At 51.3% G+C, this 26571-nt stretch overlaps 10 protein-coding genes across 10 annotated transcripts; 5 read left to right on the top strand and 5 right to left on the bottom strand.

Annotated features, from left to right (window-relative positions):
* Positions 1 to 64: 64 nt before the first annotated feature.
* BBA_09353 (Gcd10p family protein) lies at positions 65 to 1906 on the bottom strand (the record flags this gene model as incomplete). The annotated part of the gene is made up of 2 exons (XM_008604450.1): positions 65 to 1745; positions 1818 to 1906. The coding sequence occupies 2 exons, from the start codon at positions 1904 to 1906 to the stop codon at positions 65 to 67; spliced, it is 1770 nt and encodes a 589-aa protein (XP_008602672.1).
* A 1867-nt stretch (positions 1907 to 3773) lies between these two features.
* Positions 3774 to 5644, top strand: BBA_09352 (MFS allantoate transporter, putative; the record flags this gene model as incomplete). The annotated part of the gene is made up of 6 exons (XM_008604449.1): positions 3774 to 3898; positions 3961 to 4179; positions 4245 to 4500; positions 4573 to 4836; positions 4948 to 5262; positions 5354 to 5644. The coding sequence occupies 6 exons, from the start codon at positions 3774 to 3776 to the stop codon at positions 5642 to 5644; spliced, it is 1470 nt and encodes a 489-aa protein (XP_008602671.1).
* Positions 5645 to 6882: 1238 nt separating this feature from the next.
* BBA_09351 (zinc finger protein) lies at positions 6883 to 8052 on the top strand (the record flags this gene model as incomplete). The annotated part of the gene is made up of 1 exon (XM_008604448.1): positions 6883 to 8052. One exon carries the CDS (start codon positions 6883 to 6885, stop codon positions 8050 to 8052), a length of 1170 nt encoding a protein of 389 aa, XP_008602670.1.
* A 407-nt stretch (positions 8053 to 8459) lies between these two features.
* Positions 8460 to 9804, bottom strand: BBA_09350 (LysM domain-containing protein; the record flags this gene model as incomplete). The annotated part of the gene is made up of 3 exons (XM_008604447.1): positions 8460 to 9018; positions 9098 to 9531; positions 9592 to 9804. The coding sequence occupies 3 exons, from the start codon at positions 9802 to 9804 to the stop codon at positions 8460 to 8462; spliced, it is 1206 nt and encodes a 401-aa protein (XP_008602669.1).
* A 1707-nt stretch (positions 9805 to 11511) lies between these two features.
* Positions 11512 to 11949, bottom strand: BBA_09349 (sphingosine N-acyltransferase lag1; the record flags this gene model as incomplete). Its single annotated transcript, XM_008604446.1, has 2 exons — positions 11512 to 11751; positions 11803 to 11949. The coding sequence occupies 2 exons, from the start codon at positions 11947 to 11949 to the stop codon at positions 11512 to 11514; spliced, it is 387 nt and encodes a 128-aa protein (XP_008602668.1).
* A 1249-nt stretch (positions 11950 to 13198) lies between these two features.
* On the top strand, positions 13199 to 15127 carry BBA_09348 (MFS drug efflux transporter; the record flags this gene model as incomplete). Its single annotated transcript, XM_008604445.1, has 5 exons — positions 13199 to 13435; positions 13507 to 13835; positions 13902 to 13926; positions 13994 to 14437; positions 14516 to 15127. 5 exons carry the CDS (start codon positions 13199 to 13201, stop codon positions 15125 to 15127), a joined length of 1647 nt encoding a protein of 548 aa, XP_008602667.1.
* A 538-nt stretch (positions 15128 to 15665) lies between these two features.
* On the bottom strand, positions 15666 to 17486 carry BBA_09347 (MFS transporter, putative; the record flags this gene model as incomplete). The annotated part of the gene is made up of 3 exons (XM_008604444.1): positions 15666 to 16424; positions 16465 to 16758; positions 16788 to 17486. The coding sequence occupies 3 exons, from the start codon at positions 17484 to 17486 to the stop codon at positions 15666 to 15668; spliced, it is 1752 nt and encodes a 583-aa protein (XP_008602666.1).
* A 791-nt stretch (positions 17487 to 18277) lies between these two features.
* Positions 18278 to 22094, top strand: BBA_09346 (amidase-like protein; the record flags this gene model as incomplete). The annotated part of the gene is made up of 15 exons (XM_008604443.1): positions 18278 to 18289; positions 18390 to 18403; positions 18709 to 18979; positions 19027 to 19394; positions 19451 to 19875; positions 19934 to 20033; positions 20088 to 20181; positions 20235 to 20432; positions 20486 to 20601; positions 20645 to 20809; positions 20858 to 20940; positions 20996 to 21076; positions 21917 to 21932; positions 21978 to 21992; positions 22055 to 22094. 15 exons carry the CDS (start codon positions 18278 to 18280, stop codon positions 22092 to 22094), a joined length of 1998 nt encoding a protein of 665 aa, XP_008602665.1.
* A 440-nt stretch (positions 22095 to 22534) lies between these two features.
* BBA_09345 (AIG2-like family protein) lies at positions 22535 to 23065 on the top strand (the record flags this gene model as incomplete). Its single annotated transcript, XM_008604442.1, has 1 exon — positions 22535 to 23065. The coding sequence occupies one exon, from the start codon at positions 22535 to 22537 to the stop codon at positions 23063 to 23065; it is 531 nt and encodes a 176-aa protein (XP_008602664.1).
* An 888-nt stretch (positions 23066 to 23953) lies between these two features.
* BBA_09344 (uncharacterized protein) lies at positions 23954 to 25555 on the bottom strand (the record flags this gene model as incomplete). Its single annotated transcript, XM_008604441.1, has 1 exon — positions 23954 to 25555. One exon carries the CDS (start codon positions 25553 to 25555, stop codon positions 23954 to 23956), a length of 1602 nt encoding a protein of 533 aa, XP_008602663.1.
* Between the last annotated feature and the right edge of the window lie 1016 nt (positions 25556 to 26571).

Below are 26571 nucleotides of genomic sequence, written 5' to 3'. Positions count from 1 at the left end.
GCCAATATTCATTTACATGATACGTCGTTACAATCCAAAGGGTATCTCGACCATGCCCAAAGCCCTACATCCTTCGCTTTGTAAACTTGCCGCGCGCCGATATTCTTCCCTCTGCCGGAATCGCCCTCCACCCCGTAAACAAGTACCCTTCGGCACCACCCTTGCCCATCATCAACGGATGCGTCCTGCCCGGCAATACCTGCCAGCGCTTGGCCCTGCTCGTCTGCACCGACACGCCGACCATGAGCGTCGGGTTTATAGGAAACTCAGCCGAGCCGTCCCACGACTCGAGTTCCGTGAGCGACTTGCCCTCGGCGGCGGGAGGCGGGCTCGTGACCCACGCGGCGCGGCGCCCGATGCTGAAGCAGTCGGCCAGCTGGGCGAGGGGCTCCACCGTGGGCGAGTAGATGGCGACGGGGCTCCCGCCGGCGAGCAGCGGCAGCGCGCTGCGCAAGACGGACACGGGGTCCATGGTGCTGGCGACGGCAAGCCCCGCGAAGCCGCCCGCGCGGGTGCCGTCGACGATTTGCCGGGTGCGCGCCCACCGGCGGCGCTTGCGGTGGTAGTTGCCGCGGCGGTTCGTCTTCCACGTGGCGAGCTCCTCGAGAGGCACGTCGGCGGGACGGTCCGCGTACGCGGGGTCGTCGTCCGGCGACAGCACCTGTAGCCAGCTGACGGGGAGCAGGTGCGTGGCGAGCGGGTGGTAGGGCTCCTGCGGGTTCGGGTCGCTGGCGTCGAAGCCAAAGTAGCGCAGCAGCGACAGGTTCGGCTGCGAGTTGGCGTGCACGACGGTGATGGAGTTGCGGAGCGCGTAGTGCGGCGCGAGGTCGTCCTTGTACGGCCTTTTGCGTGGCGGCGGGCGCGTCGTCGTCGAGGCGGCGTCTTCTTCGACGCCGCCGTTGGCATCTTCTGTGGCAGGATCTTGCGCCGGCACCGGCTCCGTCTCGTCCTCTTGCAGATCCTCTTCGTTCTCGTCACGGTAGAGGATGCCCATTCTCTCAGCCATGGCGACGACTAATAGACCGCCGGTATCGTCGACTGCGAGCCATCTGCCTCCGTGCGGCGTCGTCGCGCCCTCGACAGGCAGGCCGCCAAAGTGCACGTCGGCCCAGCACCCGACCAGCGCCAGCAGTTCCTGTCGCATTTCCAGAATCTTGCTGGCGTCCTTGTCCTCAAGCATCCACTGCGCCAGCATGGGCACGTCCAACGGCAGGACCGTAAAGCGGCGCACATATTTCTTCTCCTTGAGCAGCTTGTACTTTGCCAGCGAGTAGGCAGTCTTTTGGTCAATCGCCGTGTGACGCACCAGCAACTTGGCGACAATCTCCCTGCCCGCGCCCGCACCTTTTCGTTTGAGCTCCTCAATCTCCTCCGTCGTCAGCGTTTGGCGCGCCCGCTCGTCAAACGTCTTGCGCGTGACGACGCTTTTTTCGGTGCTGCCTTCGACAATCTCCTCCTCCCCATCGGCAAGGGCGAGCTCTTCGCCCACAGCCGCCGCAATCATGGCTTCGTTCACGTCATCGCTGTTTTCGGCGGCAGGCTCCGCTTCGGGCGTGGCGTTCGCCGCTTCGTCTTCTGCCGTCGTGTCTATGAGCGCATCGGCGTTGAGCTCCGTGCCGGGCACGACGCGCAGTCGCGAAAATGTCTCGGGCTCGCGCTTGTCTTGGACTTCGTAGGTGAGGTGGTACGGGCGGTCGAGAAGCAGGTTGCTGGGAAAGGAGCCGTATTTCCCCAAGCTCACGGTTCTGTCAAAACAGCTGGTTAGCGGCCAACACTTGCCACAGCTCAGTGTGTCGATGCGTGATGTGGTATCTTACGTGTTGGGCGTTATTTGTAAGATTTTCACGTTTCCACTAGGAAGCTTCAGTGCTACCCAGGCATTGGGCTGTACCGTATTCCGGGGCATGACGTTTGTGTGGTGTCGCGCCGATGTGATGCTCGAACACTCTCGCAAAAAAAGTTTCCCGTCTTGTATTTTGTCGGCCCCACCTTGCAGTTGAGCATATAAGTCGGCACGACGACTTGACTGCGCCGGCCGAGACATTCACGGATATAATGAATTGTGGCATATTAATTGTGAGGTTGAATCAAGATTCTTGATGACTTGTAATTTATAATTTCGGGGACATTGGTCGTCAGTATGGATGAAGAGTGCCACAAGATCAGCGCTCCATGAATCATAAACGTCTCTTCTAATCCGTACCGCGCCTGTCATAGCAAACGCTTCGCCATTCGACAACATGCCGTGCACATAGCATTATCTTATCAGAGTCCAGCCATGTTCGCTAGATTATCCTCTTCGTTGAACCACAAATGGTGTGGTTTCGCCATGGAGTACCAACCACAGCGCTCCCCGGCTCCATGCTGTCCGGGCCGAGCGCGAAGTGGCCATCTGCTGTGCTGAGAGGCCAGGCGCCAATGCCTTGATAGACGAGTATACTGTGCTAGATGGAAAATCATGTTGCGCCTGGCTGATGGGGCTTCCCGCCGGTGACTAGATACAGAGGTGGCTTGGCGACTTCAATTAGCATATTCTCTGCCAAAGAGCAACCATGGTATGCGCAGCATCTGTTGGCACAAGAACGCTATATCTATAGATGCAGATCTGGCTCGCCCAAATTGAATTTGGCGAAAAGAATTGGTCGAGTGTAGAGCAAAAGGTGCTAGCGATGCCTCTGGTTTACATATCCACGGCTACCCTGCACGCGCTTACGACTCTGAATCACTGCAATCTTGATCCACGGGAAGGTACAAGGGTGAGTCGCTACCTGTTCATTCTGCGATGACAAGTTTTCTGTGCCTAAATACAATGCGAGCGCTAAGAGTTTGCTTCATAAATTCCTCGCGGCTAGCCCCCGTGAAACGATCGCTTCAGCGGCTATTATTGTGCTACCAGAAAGGTGTAACACAGTTGCCGCAGTGGAGTAGTTCTATCCCATTCATATAAAGTGAGTTTGACAGTAAGGTTTGGCCAATGACAGCATTGCGCGATCCACTACCCAAAGGTTTCGCGGGTCCAAGGAGTTCTGCCTCTTGTGAACCATTTCCACCCTTGTTAGGTCCCAACTGCAAAACAGGAAACACCTTTGCGAGATTTGCCTGGGTACTGGCAGTGTTAGAAACTCATTTCGAAATCTTGGCACCTTTGCTCTCAGCTTCTACCAGTAGAGTTAGTGTCGGCAGGCTCCCAAGTCCTTGCCGATGGTGGTTGGTTGGCCTTGAAGCGGGTACGAGATTCGCGCTTTCATTCGCTTGATTTGCGCCTTCGTCTGCACGTCAAGGTTTTTTTTTCTTTTTTTTCGTGACGGGCATGCAACCAATGGTGGCTAGTCACAGTGAATATATTCAGAAGGCTGGGTCGCGAAGCTTTGGTGAAATAGGGGCACATTACGGTGGCGCCGCCAAATGTCTTATCCCAGTGTTCTTATATACAAGATACATATTGACCGTGACAATGGAGGACCTTTCAATTCTTTCATCGCGTCAGGCTTTTCCGTCGCGTTGTTTTTGTCACATCTCGAGGTCTGCCTTTGCTGTCGGAACAGTAATAATCAAAGCTATTGGCATGCGAGTCTCACTGCGCATGCAATATATTCCTGCACCCGAGACACTCTGGCCTAGGGACTGCATGATATCCTGTCTGGTGTCGCCCCCGCACTCTTTCAGCTTCGAACCCAACAGATCTAACCCAATTATTACTACAAACGGCCTCGAGAAAAGAAGCAAGCTGACAGCCAGTGACGACATTCTTTCCATCGCGAGTTCTGTAAGCCATGGCATCAGTTGGCAAAGGCGAGCTGCAAAATGTGCTTATTCTGGAGACGGAGCTGGCTGGCGACAGGAGCGCCAGCCTGACGCCGGAAAAGAGCAAGGCACTGAAGCGCAAGATTGATCTTTAGTGAGTTGCCGCTTCGAGAATTCCATCGTCACGCGCTCGCTGCTGAACAGAATGAATTAAAGTCTTATGCCGATCATGACTCTTTGTTTCTGCTTCCATCTGATGGATAAGCTCGCGCTGTCTTACACCTCGATCCTCGGCATCCGCGAAGATCTCCACTTGACCGACAGTGACTATTCCTGGGCGAATGGCATATACTATTTCGGGTATCTCGCAGCATCGTATCCGGCGGCAGTCCTCATGGTGCGCTGGCCGGTCGCAAAATTGATCGCCGGCTCCCTGTAAGTCGCCGTGTATTGGGTGAAATTGGGCGAGATGGAGGGCTGATTGATGAGGTGCAACGTAGGCTCGCATGGGGCGCAATCGCAATGCTTACTGTGACTTGCCGCGATGCTACGGGGCTTTTGATCAATCGCTTCTTCTTGGGCGTGGCCGAGGCTCCCCTCACGGCCGGGCTCACCATAATCGTGGCAATGTGGTATACACGAGAGGAGCAGCCATTCAGGCAGTCTTTGTGGTATCTGGGAGGCAGCATCGGAGGCCTTGTTGGCAGCTTTGTTGGACTCGGCGTTACTAATATACACACGATTGCATCATGGAAGGTATGGCCAGCCCTAAACTCGTCGCAACAAGCAGCAGCTGCCGATTTAACTAAACACACCATCAATGTACAGGCACTATATCTTATCCTTGGAGGTGCCACAGTTGTTGCATCCGGGGTCGTCTTTCTCATGCTCCCCGATGTACCCTCAACTGCTTGGTTCCTCACCAAACAGGAGCGCATTCTGGCCATTGCCAGAGTCAGCGACAATCTCACAGGCATCAAGTCGACAAACTTTAGTTGGCCTCAGCTACGCGAGGCGCTTTGCGACATGCATACATGGCTGCTCGTTTTGAACCAGCTGGCGCTCAACATTCCCAATGGAGGACTACATCCGGTATGTAAAAAAAGTTCAAGGGGACGATTTGGAGAAAAGCCCCGAAGATGGACCATTGATCTGTCCAGCCGTCTGCGCATCGCCATTCGTCCCTCGCTGAAACCGTCATAGTTTTTAAACATTTTTCTGCGCGGCACCGGCTTCACCAAGCGCGAGGTCTTTCTCCTCAACGCGTGCCAGTTCCCCATCATCTTTTTCATGAAGCTCTACGTGGGCTGGGCCAGCACGCGGTACAAGAACACGCGCATCTTCTGGATGATTGTCTGCCTGTGCATCAGCGCCTTTGGCATCATCCTCATGCGCCAGCTCCCGCCGCGCCTGAAATGGGGGTCGCTGGGCGGGCGCGGTTCTGACCGACATGTACACGGCCAACTATGGGCTGCTCGCCGCCCTCACCTCTGGCAATTTTGCGGGCTTCACCAAAAAGTCCGTAGCGTCTGCTCTTGTACGTTTGCAACTTTCTCTTCTTGACGCCTTGCACCAACGAGGTATCTGCTCTAATCACCCCGTGCATTAGATCTTTGCTGCTGGCTGCGCCGGAAACATTATTGGCCCGCAGCTCTATAAGGGTTCAGAAGCACCCTCCTATCCATCGGGCTATCTTGCCATGCTGATCTGCATTTTGGCTACTATTGTTATTTCTGTCATTACCCTGTTTTACACTCTGTGGGAGAATAAGCGTCGCGATAGACTGCCTTGTGAGACGGAAGCGGCCACAAGCGACTCGACCGACATGATGGACGCTATCGTGGTGAACTTGTCGGACAAGACGGATAGGGAGCTCCCGCGGTTCAGGTACATCTATTAGCGCCGCTTGCTCTCATGAGACTCCAGGCGGTGCATTATCTTGTCCTGGCGGTTTTGGCAGGATCGTAGGTCTGGTGCTGCCTACGATGAGCCTAACTCGGTAATCTCATTTCATCCTCTCGTGCCGCTAGCAGCAGCGCCACACCATGTTGCTACTTAAAAAAAAGAATACTTAAATTCAAGGGAAGGTCGTGCGGGAGATTTCGAACTCGACTGCGGAACTATTCGGCGGGTATAAATCGAATGCTGAACAGATATCGAGCTAGCTTCTGAACGTTCGCACTTCCGCCACGTAAAGAAGTTAGGCGGTGGGACTAAAGTGTTAATCGAAGCTAACACGGGTCTATTCAATGCATGGATATCAGAGTACAAAATATTACCAGCTTCAGGGTAAAAAAACGTCACCTTTAGGTTGCAATAGATCAGAGATTGCGGGAATCTAATGGTCCAATTTCCTCGGAATCCAGTGGAGCTTTACACCCGAGGTGAGATCATAATCTTGTTTACATGTAAGTAAATTGATGCGGGTGATTTCCAGAGCGTCACTCCAAGTAAATGCTTCCTAGAAAGAGCGATAGAGTACACGATTGTTTTTTCATATTTTTTTTTCCCCAAAAGAGTATTACAGTGCCATATTGCTAGGGGAACAGGTGCACATAACTCTACGCGAGACTTTATTTTATATAGGCAAATTATATACACATAAAAGTATCACTTAGGTAACGCGGCGCCGCCATCAACACTAAATTTTCCTATAACGCCGCCGCCGCCGCCGCCGCCGCCGCCGCCGTCGGTAGGCCTCCAAGGCCCCTCAACACTTGCCATTTTACTTTGAAAACGCCATCTTGTTTAGGCTAGATAACTTTAAAAGAAAACATGTGCTCCTAGAGGTGGCCGTTCTGACTATAGATTGGCATAATGTCGCACTGGCACGCACCAACAAGATCAATCAAACCCCGGTATTATTCCAGATCGACCGCGGAAAAGAGATGGCCGGTAGCCCAACTACGTCTCCCATCTCGATGCCGACAGTGAACGTTTCACGACGGCGTTAAATACATTGATGTGGGGAAGTATTCCTCAGTCGCGACTGCCATTCCAGGATTCGTCAGGGGGACTGAAGCGTGAAGAACAAACGTCCCCGAGTCTTTGCTTTCAAATACACGTGCTTCAGGAAGAAACTCTCGAAAGTTTTTTCATCAATCTAAGATTGGTGTCGCCAACATTCGTGTCGCCAAAATGTTTTTCTGCGATGTTTGCAACGCTGTATTCTTGAGACAGTCGGCGGAAAAGCAACATAAAAAGGCAACAAAGCACTGCTTTTGCCGGGACTGCGACAAAGCTCTAGCATCTTCAACAGACCTTCAAAATCACATTCGTGCTGTTCATTGTTACAAGTGTCCAACTTGCTCGAAAAATCTTGTGTCAAGGCTGTCGTTGGCCAGTCACCAAAGGACACAGCGACACTGCTACTGTGGTGACTGCAACAAAGTCTTCAAGACCGATCAAGGACTCAAATCACATATTCAGGTATTACTACACTCGACCGAGTTTCGTTGCTGTGATTGTGATCGGCAATTTAATACCGGCGCCGCCTTGGATCAGCACCTTCAATACAAGGTTCACGAACGTCCAGCTGCCACCAATAGAAGCGAAGCGCAGAAGACCACAAAGGAAATCGAGGCGACAAGTTTCTGTTGCAGCAAGTGTTGTCGTACATTTGCTACCGAGTGGTCGTTGGAGCAGCACCTTGGCTCTCTTGCACATCGGCCGCTGGGCAGTCTGGGTTGCTTTGCTGGCGCATCGTGCAAAAAAAGGTTTTGCAGCCTATCTGCCGTGCTTCACCACCTCGAAAGTGGCGCTTGTTCTTCAGGCATGGATTACGATCAGTTGAAAATCTTGATCACACAGTATGACACCGAAAGGCTCATCACCAAGATGCCGCCTCATGGTACTGCTTTCCTCGAGGCCCAGTCAGATGTCGTTTCAATTCTCATGCGCACACCGTCGAGTCTGTCCTTGAGCTCTACCTCGGATGGATGTCTGACACCCATAAGTGGCAGCATATCTGACTGGACCCTGCTAATCTCGCAGTCTCCTTCGCATCGCTGCCCCTTCTGCCCTCTCCATCGTCGCCCCTTTCGAGATGCAACAGCTCTCCAGCATCACATCCAGTCAGCGGCTCACCAGGAGCCTTTTATTTACTGTCCGGCAGCAATATCTGGGAGCGAGAACGGCAACTCAAAAGCCATTCGAAAATTCAAGACGGTAAGCGCGCTGGCACAGCACCTCGAAAGCGGCGCGTGCATAGGTGGCGAAGCCAGCTTTTGGGAGGCCATCAAGTACATAGACACGCGCCTGCAGAACATGGGTATGCCATTCAGGCTTACGCAAGGCAAAGAAACGTAAAAAGACAATATTGTACTGATGCGCTCGGATGAGTCCGTCCTGGTGGAGCGTAGCGAATGGCAAGTTGCAGACGGCAGAAGAGTAAAAGCACTTCGCTGTACCTAGTTTGACCAATCTTCGATGTTCGCTTTCTACAAGGGCTATGTTGTGAAGAGGGTTGATTGAATTCATCTTGATTATTGTCAGTTTCTTCTTTATTTCTCTACTTCTATGTATTCTTGTTTCTGGGTCTATTCCATCTCCTCTCTATACCCTGCCAGTGTCTTCTATCAGAGACAGGGATGGACTCTACGGATACCTGCATGTCATACAGAGAATTGCGCCCAAGCGTAACAAAGCATGAAAATATCGTGATGCGAACACGGCCAAGTGTCAAACAACACCCATGCCCTTTCTCAACCTGAACTCTAGCAAACGTTGTTGTTTGGAATGGGAGAGATGGTACAGCTGTTCTGGCTCACACAATCACTCTCCTTTGATGCGCAGGTGATGTAGAGCGACTTAAACTTCCACCCCTCCGACCAGAGCGTGCGACACTGCCCACGGCTGGCGTATCCGTAGCCGAACCAGCTCCCCGTGCAATCCGGCTGCTCCCAGTAGCTGATGCGGACGTTGCCATCAGGGCACGTGCCCTTGGCCGCAATGTCAAGCGAAGCGACTTGGCAGGCTGTGTTTACACAGTGGCCGGTGCCCGGGTTAAAGTGCTCCGTGCTGTGGGTTGCGCCGGTGCAGTCGGCGTGGTAGCGGGCACTGAGCGCGATGGCTGGAATCACCCCGACGCAGGCATACGCGTTGGCCCACAGTCCTGAGCAGTCCTTTCCGGTGCTCGGATTCCACTGGAGAAAGTCGCTCAGGGAAACGCCGGCGCGGGATGCGACTGTGCCGCACTGATCGCCTGGCTGGACGTAGACAAACTGGTCACAGTCCTGCACCATGTTGGGCTGCGTGGGCTGTGGGGTCGTCACTCTGCAGTGGGAAAGCAGCAGTCAGCTCCTGACTTGTCGACGGGCTTGAGAAAAGAAGACTGGCATGTTTTAGGACTTACCCGTTGGCTGGTTTTGTTGAAGTCGGGCCTGCGGTTGATGTTCGCGAGGTAGGGGTTCCGGGCACGCCCACGCAGTAGTAGTAACCAGCCCATAGACCGGTGCAGCTGCTGCCAACTGCCGGGTTCCATTCAATGAACTGGGCCGTGGAGAACGTGCCATACATCTGCGAGATCTTGTCGCACGTGTCACCCGCCTTGACAAAGTAGTATGCCTTGCAGTCATGGACAAGGCCGTCCTGCGTTGGCGACGGTCCCGATGGCGCCGAGCTCGTGGGCTTGGGCGCCGCAGTCGTGGTGGTGGTGGTCTTCGTCGTGGTCTTCGTCGTGGTCGACGTGGTCGTGGTCGTGGTCGTCGAGAGCGGGTTTCCGTGGTTTACCTCGACGCAGTACGAGTGTCCGAGGACAAGCTTGCAGTCAGAGCCCACGGCGGGGTTCTAGATGCCCGTTAGTTGAGGGGTTTGTGCACCGAGAGAGACCGATACACGGTGACGGACCCAGGATTCAAAGTCTTGCTTGCTGATGACCCAAGCCGACAGGAGATCGTCGCAGGTGTAGCTCTTGTCGTAGGCCTCATCGTAGTAGGTACAGTACGGGCTGATGCCGGGGTCGACGGGCCCTTTGGGCTTAGGGTCACGAGGGCGCAGATGCGATGGGGATACGTGCGCCGCGACGGCTGCGCCGATGAAGAAGATGGCGAGTGTGCGCATGTCGTCAGTTGCCTGCCTTGTTTTGAACTTGAACAGTTGTCTTGTCCTTCTCAAAAGCGAAGAGCAACTTTGGAAATGAATCGAGCCTTTGTAGATTGCCGTCTAACACTGCCAAGGATCCTCCTGGTTAAATGCCACGTAATGAGAAAGCATACATTTCCTCGGGGACTTGCCGCAAATAGTGCGGCACCGACCTGCAGCATCGACTAACAGAGTGACTCCATCGTCAGTCATCCAGGCTGCGCTAGCAGCTAGCTCTGCAGGTGCAAGGGCCGAATTGAGATGTGAGATCCTTTTATTCAATAGACTGCTCCACCCGGCTGCTTGCGTTGACTAAAAGGACGCGGTTTGTTGATGCTGCATTGCGCCACTTTCACCCTGACCTTTTCAGCCTTGACAAGTATTGATTGTCCGTATTTCCGCGGTCATAGGAAATGTTTTGCCCATTCCTATCTCGGCAACCATCTCCTCGCACCGATCATATCTACAGGCCCGAAACGTGACGCTCGGCCTAAATGTAGGAACTCCGGCAATCAAACGCTGAGCCAGCGCATTATCGTAGTTGGGAACAAGCCTTCCGGCGAAGATGTCTGTGTGTAGCTCCAAGCCAGCGAAGAATTGTGGCTCAAAATAATCGTCAGGAAAGATCTTCCCGGCCGACCTGCATCCAAAACGTGTCCAGGTCGGGATCTTGGTCCGTTACATCCCGAGCCTTGCAGGCTGCAGCGAGTAGTCAGGTCTGTACTGTTTGCGGCCATCCTGGGAGCGGCTCGCGCCAGGCGGATGACGGCGCCAGTGCATCAAAAAGGGACTACACATATTCCAACTGTCTCTTGGATGCGCAAAAAAGACGGCGGTATCTCTCAATGACATCGGGGGCATCTATATCGACCAGCTTCACAATTTCGTCCCCTAGATGTCCAAAGAGGTCAGAGCTCGTCACCTGGGCGGCAGTGAGGTGGATGGTAATGACTGAGAAGACGACGCGAAACGTCTCTCCGGTCCGTATTGTCAGCGCAACCTGGTCAAAAGCTGGGAACAAATCTTGATAGATACGAACGGCATTGAATTGAGAGGGAGACGGCTGAACTTTCCATGTACCTGCGCAACACGACGCGCCTCGCAGCAGACCCGGGTCAGAGCTGGCGGGCCGCCGTTGTGCCAGGTTGCATATCCGGTCCAGCATGTCTTATCATCATGAAGAACGGGGTTGTCAAGCTCCAAGATGCGGCGGGGTAGGCACAGCTGCCAAATTTCGTCGTGCATTCATGGCGGTAGCCTGCAAAAGAGAGTAAATTGTGCCATGAATCACGGTGATGGAGGAGTCAGAGAGGCAGAGATAGTGGAGGCCCTCGGTGCTTTTTGTAGAATAGCTCCTTATGGTCCGCATAACCGCGAAAGTGTAAGCTGCCGCCGGAGCTGCTCATCTTGGCCGCGCTGGCACGAGCTGTCCACTTGATCGCCTCGGCATCCACTTCTTGCTACAGGTACTGTGGCCGCTCCGCCTCATCGACGTCCTCTCTCTCTTCCCCCAATTCTTCTGCCTCGCTGTTGCTTCGCACGTCCTCGGCTGCCTTGCCTCGGAACATGCGCATGACGATTTTGACAACGAACATGAACCATATAATCATCATGACCTGAAGGAAAAGAAGAAAAGATAGGAACGCATACATAATGTTGTTGTTGAAACAGACGACGCCTTTAGGATCACGGAACGGCTCTAGGAGATGCGACCAGCCACTCGTGGGCACGGTAAATGGTCCTTGAAGGTTGTCGGCCGAAACGCAGTAGCATGCTGCTTTCAGAATACGAGGTAAGTCGAACATAGATGCGCCAGCATGTAAAATTGTAGAGACCATGGCGTGCGATGACCCAGGAGACAATAAATCCGCCAAATATTACGTCGCAGATAACGCCAAAACCGAGGTATTTGAGACACTTTGCGAGCTACGCGACTGTTAGTTCTCGGAACCTGGGGCCCTATGCAAAGGAACATACCGGCAGGAAAAGGTCGATGACATCCAGCAAGACAAGGATTACACTACCAACTCGAGTCTGGTGGTAGGCGTAGCAGTAGGCCAGCAGGGTGATAGTGACAAGGTGGAGCGTCAGCATTTGCCAGTGATCCTTTCTGCGCTCCTCCATGTTGATGACCAGGAACTGCTGAATTCAGATGGACCACTGACCAAGAATGTAGGCCTTCATCAAGACGTCAATCTCTCGCTGCGGCCATTCGGTCCAGAGGTCGTCCATATGCCCAAAGTATTTGGAGTTGTAGTAGAGATACTGCCGTGGTGTTAGGAGAGTAGGCAAATAGAGAGCAAAACGATGGTAGCATACCATCCCAATCGGCCAGAAGACGCTGTAGTACATGAGCATCCAGCTCTGCTTAGCAAAGGGTGTGGCGTTCTTACTGTAACTCCCTATTGCTGAGCTAGGGGCGCTAGAACGTGGTCTATGACGCTGGCGCGGATTCAAGTTAAAAAAATAATGCAAAAAGTGATGAAGTATATATCATCGTAGCCGGCGGCATACTTGCCCGTCTGCTCATTTCGATAGGACAGTGAAAAGAACTTGGCGGTGTACTGTCGCGATGCGGGGATGAAGTGGTGGGAGAGAAACAAGAGGGCTAGCTGATTGAACGAGATACCTGTAGAGCCCGACTTAGACGATCAAGTAAGTCATCGGCCCAATGGTGATGTATTTACGGTGAGATCGTGACGGAGAGAGAGTGGTGGGGGTTGATGGCTTCATACCGAACTGGTTATTGAGTAGCCATTTAGCAGCGCTGCTCTGGACAGGACCTCACTTCCTTGGCTGGCCAGCACCTCTGCTGTTGTGAGTGGTAGCGACAGCGCCCTTATCCATTTCTGACCGTTGGTGAGCTTGCCTTGCCTGGCACGCTAAATAAGGATGATGATACTGCTGGCTAGGTTGTGGATTGCCTGGCGGTTGAGAGAAGCTAGGCTGCGTTGCGTTGGGTTCGAGTCTGTGTCGCCGTTGAGGAGACGGATGGAGCAAACAAGGTGGTCGTTTCGCTCGCCACGGCTGCAGCACTACAGGCGCTGAGGCCTACAGGCTACGGCCTAACTACAGGGCCGAGAGTCTTAATAAACACTTCCACTAGCTCCCGCTAGCGTCCGCTAGCGTCCGCTAGTCACTCCGCAATTTGCCTGCGTCGATTTGAATCTCAGGAACATGGCCGTCCTCAGTTTGTCATCAATCACGCCTCTCGCGCTTGCTTGTCTGCAGCAGATATGGCTTGTCTATCAAATCTCAGTTTGACTATATATGCGGCATTTGGCTGCGGATATGGATGATTGTGCCATTTTTTTCCTCTGCGCAACACTACCAGCTCGAGTCTCACCCCGATCGAGCGGAACAGCTTCCCACTATGGAGATGGAGAAGAACTTTGGCGGCGCAAACGTCGTCGAGAACAAGGAGGCAGCCATGGTCAGTCACAGCTGTCCTGGCAAGACTGACGAGGGAATCAGAGTCGCCTCAGACACACTGGAAGGGCAGACTGAACCACCTCCTCCCTCACCTCGCGATATACACGGCTTCAGATGGGTTCTCGCCGTCGTCGCCGTCGTCTCCAGCATCTTGCTCTACGCCACAGACAACACCATTGTGCGACTCCCCTTCAATCAACGTTCCCTGGATCTACGCAAGCTACATGTACTAACATTGCCACAACACAGGTCGCAACTATCCAACCTTCGATCATTGAGGACCTCGGGGACCAGCACCTTTTGCCCTGGGTGTCTGTTGGCTACATGATTGGTGGTCTTGTCTTTGCGCTCCCTTCTGGTAAGGTCTACGGCCTCTTCGACACCAAGACGCTCTACCTCATCTGCGGCGTCATCTTCTGTATCGGCACTACATTGTGCGGCGCCGCTCCCAACATGGCCTGCATGATCGTTGGCCGAATCATTGCGGGCGTTGGCGGCAACGGCATGTACGTCGGTGTATTGACGCTCCTTGCTGTAACTACCACGGACAAAGAGCGCCCTGCCTATTTGAGTCTGATGTAAGTCCAAGCTCTCGCTTCATTCACAACCGAAAAATTTGTTGTTTAACGCACATATCCTCATAGTGGCATGGCATATGGCATTGGAAGTGTAAGATTGGAATGAACCTCTCCACCGTTTGTATGATGTAGTTTTGACTGACTTTTGTGTTGCGCAGATCATCGGTCCTCTCATCGGTGGTGGATTCGCTGCACATGCCACCTGGCGTTGGGGCTTCTACATCAACCTAGTCATCCTTGGAATCTTCGCCCCCGTCTACATTTTCATCATGCCGACCTTCCAGCCTCGCCCTAACATGATTGTGCGGGACAAATTCCAGGCGTACGACAACCTGGGCACCCTGCTCTCCGTGGCTGGCCTGTTCTGCGCCGTTATGGCAGTCAACTTTGGAGGCACCCTCTACTCTTGGGGTTCCGGCCAGATCATCGCACTCTTGGTACTCGCCGCCATGCTGCTCATCTCATTTGGCCTACAGCAAAGCTTCAGTTTCATGACCAACTTTGAGAGCCGTCTCCTGCCCTGCCAGCTCATCACGCAGAGAGAGCCCGTCCTTCTGTTCGTCTTGATGGCTGCAAACAACTGCGCCAGCATGGTCAGCATGGTGAGTTGCCACTCCCTCTCAATCTCGTTTTTACTTTTTTCTTGTATCGTTCTATTCTGAAGCTGATCATTTTAACAGTATTACATTCCGCTCATTTTTCAATTCATCGGCGGTTCCGGGGCGTTGAGCGCCGGAATTAGGCTGCTGCCTTTCATCGTGGCGACGACAGTCTTCATTGCGCTGCAAGGCGCGCTGCTTCCACACCTTCCGCTTTACAAGCCGTGGTACGTGGTGGGAGCCGTCTTCATCCTCCTTGGTGGCGTCTTTTTCTACCGAGTCGACATATCGACAACTGATGCCTACCTGTACGGATTCCAGGTCCTGCTCGGCGCTGGCGTCGGACTTTATTTGCAGGTCGGCTTTGCCGTCATCTTGGCCGTCATCGAAATGAGCGACATGGCGTACGGCGTCACTTTTATGCTCTTCGCCCAACTCCTCGGCATCACCAGTGGTCTTTCTTTCAGCGGCGCCGTCTTCACTAACACGGCCCTTGAAAATCTCCGACGGCTGCTTCCCGACGTACCAGCTGAGCAACTTCAGCGTGCCCTGTCTGGAGCTGCTGGGGACTTTTTTCAGAAGCTCGACGAAGAGACTCGGAAAGCAGTTCTCCGCACCATCATGTCGTCCATCAACAAATCGTATCTTTTCCCTCTCGTCCTCATTCTTTTGCTTCATCCTCACAATTACTGATTTCTTCTATTTAGTTTTATTTTGTGCATAACAGCTGGCGCTGTTAGTCTCGTTGCCGCTGTATTCCTTCGAGTAAGTTCCTGTGCATTTGCAGGCTGATGCCCAGTTTTTCCACAAGGCTGATTGGATTACAGAACCAGAAGATGCGTACTTAGCCTATGCAACACAACGCGGTCAAGGAAAGATGCTGTCACAGAGGTCAGAGTTGGCTGTTCAAAGTCTGGAGACTTATATTAATTCATCGCTTTAATTGTACTCTAACCATGGTCTATCTTGTCCACAATCGTCCTTATAATTTCACTTTACACCTAAGATTTGACCTTTGGTGCTTGAAAAGCCACAAGCTTAATACATTCTGTTGTTTCTAGAGTAGATGTTTCCTTTACAACGTTGCTAGACACGCAGCTGCATACTCAGAAAATCTAGAGTTTCTAGTGCCAGTTTTTGTGAGTTTGAATAAGTCATGGCAGATTTACCATTGCTAAAATGTCATAAAAAACTTTCGTTGCGAATTCCAGAGCAACGCCCATACACAATGTTATTCGCAATCTATCCCGATATGGCAGCTCGATGAATTTTCTCTAGCGCCGTATTCGAGCTCATATAGTCTCTGCTTGATCGCCTCCTGCGCTTTCGCTCCTGCGCCGGGAAATTTAATTGAAATGTAGTTTACCACGTTGAGTATCTCGTTGATGGCTACCCGGGCCTGTCCTCGGTCTGATTCGTGCATCTGATTCCGCAAAAGCGCCAGCATACGCGCAGACGTGCATGCCATGGGCAGCAAGAATGGATTGTTTAGCGCGACCAGCGTCTTCTGGAGTGCCTGGCTGATGGTGCCGGCAGCGCTCATGGCGGCCCTCACGCATCTGCTGTCCGTCCTGTTTCGGGACGCATCTGGCGATGGAGAGATCAGACAGTCGCAAAGACCGAGCGTGCTCGGTCCGGGTGGATGGAGGATCGAGATTTTCGAAGATTGGGTCAGCATCCTGAGCCACAGCTGCATCAGTGATGTCGCACCGACTGCTTCGCCTGATGCTGAGGCAGCATAACTGAAGGTGTTGAGGACGCTTTCCAGGGTTCGAAGTTTTTCCAGATACTGGTCTTGAGTCTCGTCATTATGAAGGCTGTTTTGAATGGCCAAAGCACGGCCCAGGATAACTGAAACTTTCAGAATATGCCCAAAAGAGGGCTGGCTCGCCATCTCCGATGTGCCATTAAGTAGATCAAAAGCTGCGCAAGTGTAATTTTCCCGTAAATATTCAATGTCTTTGAGCTGGTGACCTCTGTCAGCGTTTTGCTATCGAGTGAACCAGGGATAATTCTGAGTCGCAACTCACCGAATTTTGCGCCTCCTGGAATTCTAGCTCTGGGAGTGGGAAATCAACGTGGAAATATCTGTCGTCTATAGACAAAGCGAGGCCGTTTATAGAAACAATGACACGATCGAGAAGTGCAAGGCACCATATGCATTTGCGACGCTCTTCCACCTCAATGTCGGAGCAAGAGTTTAGCTCCGCTTTCATCCTTGGTGTTCGGTGTTTGCTATCGATGCGATCCAGCCCAAGGACACTCAATAGTTGCGCAGTGCGGCCGAGAAGCAGCCACGCGTCCGTGACTTCCCCCCTGCAGTACTGCAGTAGGCGTCAAAGACCATCCATACGGAAGCTTGCAACATATTGGTGGTGTTGCTTCCCACGTGCGTTGTGCTTATGGGCTCGAGATTGGAGTGCGCTATCTGCATCCAACGGCAATATTGTCTCTGCATGGCTTCTGACTTGTCGCAGGAGCAGTATAACGCGAGAATGACCCAAAGAAACGGGCCGGAGCTCAAGCCAGTCATGTCCTTGGACAACCTCGCAATGAAAGACGCCCGGTGTACTGAGGGCAAAAGGTGGTGTTGAGCGGAGAAGAAGCTGTTGACCATTTCCAAGACACGTTCTTTGCTAGGAAGCTGAGATTGACTGGGTTCGCTTGGTTCTGCCGCTGCACTCGACGGCCTGGAAGGGCTCTGCTGCCGCCAACTGTCGATGAGGCTAAGCGCAGAGTGTGGTGGATGACCAAAGGCAGAGGGGCCGGAATCGAAATTTAACGGGAGAGGGTCGAGGTGTGCGCAGTCGTGTTGCGTCCATCCCAAGGTGTGTCGCCGTTGTGACGCAGGATCAGGAAGGATAGTTGAGATGTCGGAGAAGCGGCTAGAATCGGAAGTCAAGGGTCCTGGAATGCCAGAGGAGAAGTGTCTAGATTCCATTTCAGCGGCAAGATAGCGGTTGACATCGTAGCTGTCGGGCGTGGCCAAGTCCGTCTCAGGCGTGTCGTTGAGGTGAGCAGCGCTGAGCTCCGGGGGTGCTGAGTGGAACATGACGCCCATGTCTTGACCGTATGGACTCCGAATCGCATATATACACCGAGACTGGGCCTTTTGGCAGAGGGAACATGACGGTAAACGGCCCTGGTTGCACCACCAGTCAGTACAACGAGAAAGTCTTTTTTTTGGTGCATGCATACATCGCAGCGCCGTTTGCGTGCGCGGCACATCTCACAAGCGGACTTTCGACCCCTACCCGGGGTTACTGAGGGCGCCATGATGGGCAAGCGGACGAGCAGCTATCGAAATCAACGTCGCTGTCGCTGTCGCTGTCGCTCTCGAAAACCGCTGCCGCTGTCGTTGCCGAGACAGTCGTCGATTAGAGGTAGATGCTCAAACAGATATAATTAAGCTAACTACGCTGTTCCTATATTTGTTTGCGTAGAAGCACCTTATGGTCCACCTGACTCTTGTGTGCAGCAGTTCAAAAAAGTGCCTTAATAATCAGTGTTTTCCAGGCTTGGAGGCGGCAACGCCCGCACTCCAAAGCTTTTACTGCACAAAGCCTTCACTGCAAGCAAGCCAACCTGAGCATGCGGTACCACCGGGCATTATACCATGCAATGCCTTAACTATCCTAGTCAATTCCAAAGGTCTCGCGACCTGTCTGGACTTCGGTCGGCCACTTGGCACTCTTCAACGCCGCCTCCGCCAGATTGACGAGCATCAAATCACTGCGCTTGGCGCCCGCCCATGAAGCTGCGAACAATCGGAGAATGCTCTTTCAACCCACCGATGCGCGACTTATACGGCTTCTGCCCGTTTTTGAATCAATGTCAGCTAAAATGGCAAAATATGTATGTGAAGGTATCGATCACATACTGGGGATTATGAGCGTTGGCACCTAAAGTACTGCTTTTATTAAATATCATATCCCAATATGACTACCCTAACTAGTCAGCTGGCTTGAGGTACGTGCTGGTTCACTTTCAACGCTAAAGTCGGCACTATACATGCTGAGAGACGTGGATGTGTTTGAGTCAAGCGTGCTACCTGAACAGAGCTTGAGCACGAAGGTGGGCAAATCAGGTTGATCTCCTAGTTCCCGAGATGACTTGGCTAATAGATGCTAGCGTTACGGCCCATTCCGTGGACGATACGGCAACAGTGGCTCCGTTATGCAGAGTCACACCGCTCTGTATTCAAACCAACAGTTGGGTTATCCAAGGACCAGTAGTTATCGGATTGGTCAACAGATGTGGCTGACTTAGCACAGCGGGGTTAAGAAGCTTTCAAAACGCCCAATATCCTCCACCTTGCAAGCCAGATCTTCTTCCCACACCCTTTCCCCAATAGCCGCTATGACAGTCCAGACATTCAAAACAGCAGGTCCTACTGCATCGCAACTGCCCCTACTGAGTTGTAGATGTATTAGAGGCCGATTAGCGTCGCAGAGTCCTACGGCCAATAACCCCCTTCCGAGCGCCGTAACCACGACCGTTGTCGAGTATAGTCCAGATGCCTATGTGATTCAGGGCCAGCCCAAGGTTCGTGTATCAAAGAACGAATTTTTCGCGAGGCTAACAATTGGAAGCACACCATACAATTGACCGAGTCGCCAGAGCTCGAGCTCCTGGCCTGCTTTGATGTGCCCTCAGGGCCAATTACAAAGGCGTATCTTCAAGATGCTTACCGTCGCTACCTCCGCGACGACGATGTCTTTTGCGATAGATTCCTGAAGCATGTACTCCTCACCACAAACGAGACGTCCATAAGTGACTCAGTCCGGCAGTTTCTTGCGGAACTTGGTTGCACTACTGTCATTTTGATTCCTGATTCGAGCATCGCTCCGGGACCATACTTTTACTCTCGGCGTGGTTTGTTTTGGGCGTGGAAACTGTACAAAGATGACCACGAAGCCTTTGTTCTCAGCACAATTCCATCCCAGCAGGACACTAATGTGTGAGTAATCTGTTCAGAATTCTTGCCGAAATACCACACTTTCTAACGTTGGACAGGTATCAGAGCCTGAATGCTTCAGCCTTGGCAGCGACAACACTGTGCGTCGCTGTTCCCTCTCGACTCTATTTTGAAAAGACGCCAAATTTGCCATTGGCCGGATTGAGAATCGCAATCAACGATTTATTCCATCTCAACGGCGTTCCCACAGGTTGCGGCAACCGAGCCTACCGTAGTTTACACCCAACTTCCAATGTCACAACTGATTTTGTCCAAGATGTTGTGAACAAGGGCGCTATTATTGTGGGAAAGACAAAGACGGTTGAATTTGGAGGCAGCCAGGAAGTTATAGGGGACTGGTGCGATTATTCATACGCTTTCAACGCTCGGGGTGATGGTTATCTCGCCTCCACTGGCAGCAGTACTGGTTCAGCGTCAAGTTTGGCTGCATATCCCTGGCTTGACATCACACTCGGGACTGATGGTAGGGCTTCATCGGCATATGCCTGTCTCTCATGCGTTTGCTGATATTGCAATGTTAGCTGGGGGAAGCATCAGAGATCCTGCGGTTGCCCATGGCATCTACGGCTTTAGGCCATCCCATGACGGCACTCCCATGCAGGATGCTATGATTCCCTGTCCGTAAGTAATTCTGCCTCTTCCATATTCAATGCGACCTTTATCTGATAAAGATAGTGTCTTTCACACTCCCGGCTTTCTGGGACGCAGCTATCACACCATGCTGCATTTCAGCAATCAGTGGTCCATTACTGCACGAGCAGAAACGGAGGTTAGATCAACTTGATGTATAGCCTTTATTCGGATCTCTGACATCTCTATCAGCCTCTATCTCCGACACGAATTCTGTTTCCGCCAGACTACTACGTTAGCAACAAGGACGTCCAGGTGCTGGCTGATGATTGGGTCAATGCTCTTTCCAGGTGGCTTCAGGTAGAAGTGAGCCGTACCTCGATTCAGGAAAGATGGGCGGCCACAAAGCCAACCCACGCACAGGAACCTTTTGAAGAGTTTTTCAGCAAGGTCAGTATCGTCAGAGAGCTTCCAGGAACAGCCTCCAACTCACAAAATTGTAGGCATTCTTCGACATTCTGTCCCACGAATACTGGACTCATGCGGCGCCTTTCCGAAAGGAGTACGAAGATGGCTTCGCTTCAGCGCCATACGTATGCAAGCTTACAGAATGGCTATGGTAATTCTCAAGTTTCCCGGAGCGATTACTTTGAACCTAATAGTGCCACCAGGAAGAAGGGACAATCCGTATCGTCCTCCCGGAAGCAAGAGGCTCTGGCTAAAGTCCGCGATCATAATCATTGGCTTTCCGAGCACTTCTTAGAGAACAAGAATGACATTATAATCATTCCTCGATATACGCTAGATTATCGAGACGAATATCTCCCGTTAGTTGTTCGTCGTATAGTCCACGTGCTAGTCTAACTCGGTTCTAGAGCGCCCGAAAGTCGCAACTTCTATGAGTTTCACTCCAACCTACACGCCTCTTTCGCTGGACTCCCAAACATCATAGTTCCAAGTCAGTTATCGCTACGTTCTTGCTCGCCTGAGATGGAATGCTAAATTCGTATTAGTCGGTCAATGCCCTTATCATTCCAACGTCACGAAAAGGGATGAGGTTTTTCCCGTTTCCCTCTCGATCATAGGACCGGAAGGTAGGTTCAGAGCAAGAGACCACTCGTAATACTCTAATATGTGTCTACACAGGATTTGACCTCGGGCTATTGCGGCTAATATATGAATTTCTCTCCGCTTCTAAGCTACCGATGGCTGTCTCAACTGGCACATCTGCCTTTAACAAATCGGATTTAGTCAGCAAAACGTGGTAGTCTGAATGACACGATTGTATCCCGTAGGGTTGAGATATGGTATGGCTTATGAAGAATAATGAATCTAAATTCGATGCTTCTTCGTAGCTGATCTCCGGGCGGCGAGTTAGCATCCATGAATGCAGCGTGGGGACAGACCTGGACAGAATGGTAAGCAGTCTCATTTCGTTTGACACATGATGCTCACGTCTTGCTCTTCCATCCAGCTCTGAATCGAAGTTCTTGATTATGATGCCTTCCAGTGGCGTCATGTTGCTCCAGTAGTACCATCGGTGGGCTTTGTTGAACTTGGCCATGTCGTGTTTTAGGGATATTAGTTAGTAAATAGAAAAAACCGTGTCTTAATCATAACTTTCTTATTACTTACTTATAGTCACCCTCTAGCTAGCTATTCTTCTACTTCTATTATAATAAAGACTTCTATATCTTCCTATCTCTTTAAAAATATATTTAGACTTTATTAGTAAATAACTTAGATAATAAAAAACTATTATTTTATTATATAATAAAAATAAAATTATTAATTATATTAATAATAAAAATAAGAACATTTTATTTATATAATAAAATAAGTTATAAAGCTAATAAAATTAAATAATTTATTTTATAAATATTAAAAATAAAATAAATACTTAAATAGTAATAATTATATAACTATAAAAATAGGAAATTATTATAATAGGTATAATTATTTTATATAGTTATATATTATATAATGTTTTTATAGATATCTTGTGTTAGGGTAAGTCTACTAACTTCTTTCTAATTCTAGACCGCTAGTATACTTAGCCTACCGGCCTCTAGTAGCCTAGCTAAATTCGTGAGCGAAAGGGGCTCGGGTTAAATCTGTGCATTAGGCCGACAATTAACAGTGCCTATCCACTGACTCGCCAAGTTTCTACACAACTGCTACGGGAGCATCACAGTGTTTGATCTAATGGCCTCTCGGACGCGATTCGCTGGCAACATCATTAACCTCTCCCTTCAAGCCTCCGTCTTCAAAAGTAGTAAAAAAAAGCTCTGGAGGCGGCCATGGAGGAGGCACAGGACGAGGTGATCATTGCCAGTGCGCTGCAGGGCCGCATCTACCCGGTACTAAGCAGCAATTGTACAAGGACAACGCTGGACTATTGACTACTACGATGCGTCAGGTGTCATCGGAGGTGCAGCTTTCTTGCTACAAAAATGGCGGAGCTCAACCATATTTATTTCCTCGGCCGAATGTTGTGATTCAACATGAGCGAACAATAATCTACCACCAAATCACTCCCGGAATAGCCAAAAATGACTGAAACGTCTTCCCTTGGAAATGCCACAACCATCTACGTTGGCTTTGGCAGCAACATGTGGAAGCAACAAGTAAAGACTCGCTGCCGCACTGCAGCATACCTCGGCATCGCCCGTCTGCCTGGCTATCGCTGGTTCATAGCCGCTCAGGGCGGTGCCAACATCACTCTGGGGTCCGACGACGACGATGAGGTCTGGGGTTTGGCATACTCGCTGCAGCCCAGCGACGAAGCGGAGCTCGACGTAATTGAGGGCGTGCCGACTCACTTTACAAAGAACATAATCCAGGCTCAGTTGTGGGAGCCGATGGCAGCGGACGGCACTCATCGAGCGGATCCTGCTCAGCCAGGCAGGGCCGTTGGGGTGCTCGTGTACATGAGTCATGAGCGGATTGCGACTGGGAAGCCGAGAGACGAATATGTTGTCCGCATGAACCATGCGATTTCTGATGCGTTGAGCTCGGGTGTACCTCTGTCATATATTGAGAATGTGTTGCGCAAATGGATTCCTGATGATAGTGTCGCGTAGGCAAAGGCCCAGATAACGAGAATTTCCTAAGTCCTTATTTCCCTATTTAAAGCGAAGAGTAGTTAATCATAAGAGGGAGCCAGGGTGCCTGTCAGTAGCTGTCAAGCTGGTAGTGGGGGGGTGAGGGGGGCGGGGGGCAGGTAGCTAGGGATGCCTGCAAAAGAGCCAGGGTCAAGATGTACCTTTTACGAAGACGCTGAAAATAAGGAAACAAGGACTCAAGGAATTCTCGTTATCTAGATCTAAGTAGATTGTAGGACAATAAATCAACCTATTATGTAAGCCTTATTAGGACCCCGTAGCGCGGCACCTTGTAACAAGACCGCCTTTGTCGACTGTTTTAGTTCGGTTAGGGATTATATATACGTATACGACAGTTGTACGGAAGAACTCCTTTTCTAAGGAGATTTGTCCCCATTTATGATTGACGCTCCCTTATTACTTTATTACCTTTATAATATCCGTTTATAGCACACCGTCAGAAATTTTCTTCAAACCCTGTCTAAAGACCCCTGAGAGGCCACTATTCTGACATCATGACAGGCCTGCGAACGCCCACTAGTACCCACTACCCCACTGACCCACGTAAATTTAGAGTTTTAATTTTTTTGGTACCTAGATCATCGGGGGGCTCCGCCTTGGTGGGTGGCTTTTGCCCTCATTAGGGACGTCACGGCGTTAAAGCTTTAATAAATCAATCAATCAATCAATCAATTAATCGGTAAATACTTGATCAGTGAAAAAGCGCAGGCAAAATCCTGCACTTACTGTACTAGGTAAAAGTGGGTTCTTTGTCAATTAGGGCCAATCAGAAGCCACGTAGCTTGGTGGCTGCAACAGCCTCACCAGCCTCACCAGCCTCACACCTGCCACCACTCCACAAATCCTTTAAATCGTGCCATTCTCAAGATCCGCAACAAGTTCCGAAAGCTCGTCTTGGAGGACAACAACCTCGACTTTCGCGGCTTGAGTACTGTTTGTCTGGTTAAATGACCTCTTCCATTCCCCAGCCTTCAAGTCAGGAACCACAGGCACATTTCGGCGGCTTGTTGGTGCCCATCCCATTTCCACATGGTGGGCAATCTCGGGCTCAGTCGAGTCTGGAAGCTTCTTCCAGTCCGACTCGGGGATGTCTCGTTCAGCAGGCGGAGGCGCCCTGATTTGGGGACAGTTCTTGTCGAGATCCTCTGGCTGGTCCCAGTCCTTCGCATCCGCAGTGAACCAACCATTCTCAGGGTCGTAGAAACGCCACTCCTTGCTGCACCACCATCCCTCGTCCAGTTTGCACATGCCGACCCCATTTCTGCCAACAACCCATTCGAGGGCCCGCGGAGGCGCTACCTTGCCATCGTCCGATTCATCAGAATCTTCTGTTGCCTCGGGATCCTCTGGTGCTTCGGAATCCTCTTCTTTTTCGAGTGGCTCGCTCACGACAACCACAGTCCTGTATGGCTCTCCATTTGCCTTCCGCAAGGTATAGGATAACTTGCGCTCAACATGTGGCAGCTTTTCTCCATAGATGATGCCGTCTGCAGGCATGTAGGTGTCTCCTTGCTTTTCGGCAGCTATCGGGAACAGGGTCTGTATGGTTGCCTGAGGATCGTCTTCATATTGCTGGTGCAGGGCCTCGTAATTGTATCTGGGAGTGTCTTCCACTTCGCCGAGCTCGTAAAAGTATCCTGCGAGTTTCCACATATCTTGACAATTCTCATAGTAAGGGTTGCAAGCGGCAAGGCAGTAGTCGGCCTTTGGGAGTGCGAGATTTGCAAAGTTGGGAGCCGGAGAACTGTCAACCTGGAAAACGGGCACTGCCTGCCATTGACCAGATACTTCGACCGTATAAGTCCAGGTCTGGACGGAGCAAAAGTGACGAGGCGGACACTCTTGACGCATTTCCTCGTCAGTTCGAAACTCGGTTTGCTTGCTTTTCTCCCCATTCTTCCCTTCACCCCATCTGTGGTTGCCAGTGACAGTGGCCGAAACACCGCCCGAAACAAATAAGCCATTGAAATGGACATCAGCAGTAACCGAGCCACCAACTTCCGAGTTGGTGTCTGTATTCCATCCTTCTCGATCAGTGTCGATTTTAGCCGTGGAACTGGTAACGGTGTACGTCGTAGGCCCATGTCCACTAATGACTTCTTTCTCAATGTTCGGATTGATGTGGACTTTAAACTTTGCAGAGCCGGGGACCATTTGCGAGCGTAAGATAAAGGCCCTATTGTAGTCGCCCAAATGAGTAATGGCGATCTCATCCCAGTCCTTTTTGAAAGAATCGCCAAGGCCTTTCAACTCGGACATTGGTACCTCCATGTAAGGAGCGTTGCGATGCTCAATGACGCTCAAGATACGGCGGGTGTTGTACTTGGCTGCGGGTGTGTCTCGCGCCAGCTGAGCCATGTCTGCTTCTCCAAAGGGTATCCTAGGAGCAAGCGCGGGAGTACAGTAGGCACCAGCGACCAATGCCGCAAGTATGAGTCCGACAGCCATGCTAGGGGTGATTGGGACGATTGATGATGACTTGCGAAATAGAGAGGAGAGCGTAGAAAGTGCAGATGATAGATGGAATTGAACGAGTTGGTTTGCAATCTTGTCGAATTCAGAGGGATTTGGGTTAGATTTATATCTATGGCTACCAGACACAACATCAAGAAGCCTCACATTTCCAACTTGGCAAAATCATAATGTCCTGATCAGAAGTGGAATGGTGTCAAGGTGTCAAGGTGTACTGGCGACTGAGGTGCACAATGTACATGACTCGAACGCGAAATTTTTTGCTATTCTCACTGACACCCTGGTAGCGCCCCTGCCAGCAAAGTAGCTTCTCACCAAGGTACCTGATCTACAGACTACTGAGTATGGTTGGTAATTCTTTAGGCTGGTACCGACAAGGGGGGCGACGTACCTGCAGGACGAAGATGTATTTCATCGGACAGGGGTTGATTTTTACTGAGGGGTAAGTTACCTGACAGGGATGCAAGGCAAACACCCAGTAATATCGGTAGGGCCTAGTCAGGTTGTAGACGTCCTCCTGTGTATAATCTGTGGCGCAGCCTACTTCACAGCCCGCAACGGGCCGCCCGGAGCGGAGCGACTCCGGCAGATTTCTTGACCCACAAGCAAGGACTACATTTTCTGCGGCATTGCCATTCATTGGCTGGAACCTTTGCCCGTGATCTCTTTGGAGCCACTCGGCACTCAAAGGGATAAGCAGGTCAGCAGACTAGACGGATAGAGACACATCATAACCTTAGTAGAGCCTTTTAATAAGCCTCGGCCAGAAAAACGGTGGGCCAAATAACTTCAAATTTTAACCACCTAGAAAACCTTGTTCAACAACGGCAGATGAGGAATCATGCCTTACTCGTGGTCTCTCATATATGGTTGTTAAGAGTAAGGCATGATGTCTCATATGCCGTTGTTAAGAGTAAGGCATGATTTCTCATATGCCGTTGGTAAACCATGACGTGGGCAGGTGGGCAAAACCCATGAAGTAATACCACAGG

This window comes from Beauveria bassiana, assembly GCF_000280675.1.
Source record: "Beauveria bassiana ARSEF 2860 unplaced genomic scaffold BBA_S00051, whole genome shotgun sequence".
Taxonomy (NCBI): Eukaryota; Fungi; Ascomycota; class Sordariomycetes; order Hypocreales; family Cordycipitaceae; genus Beauveria; species Beauveria bassiana.
Note: the sequence above shows the minus strand (reverse complement) of the source record. Positions and strands in the feature narration are given on the sequence as shown.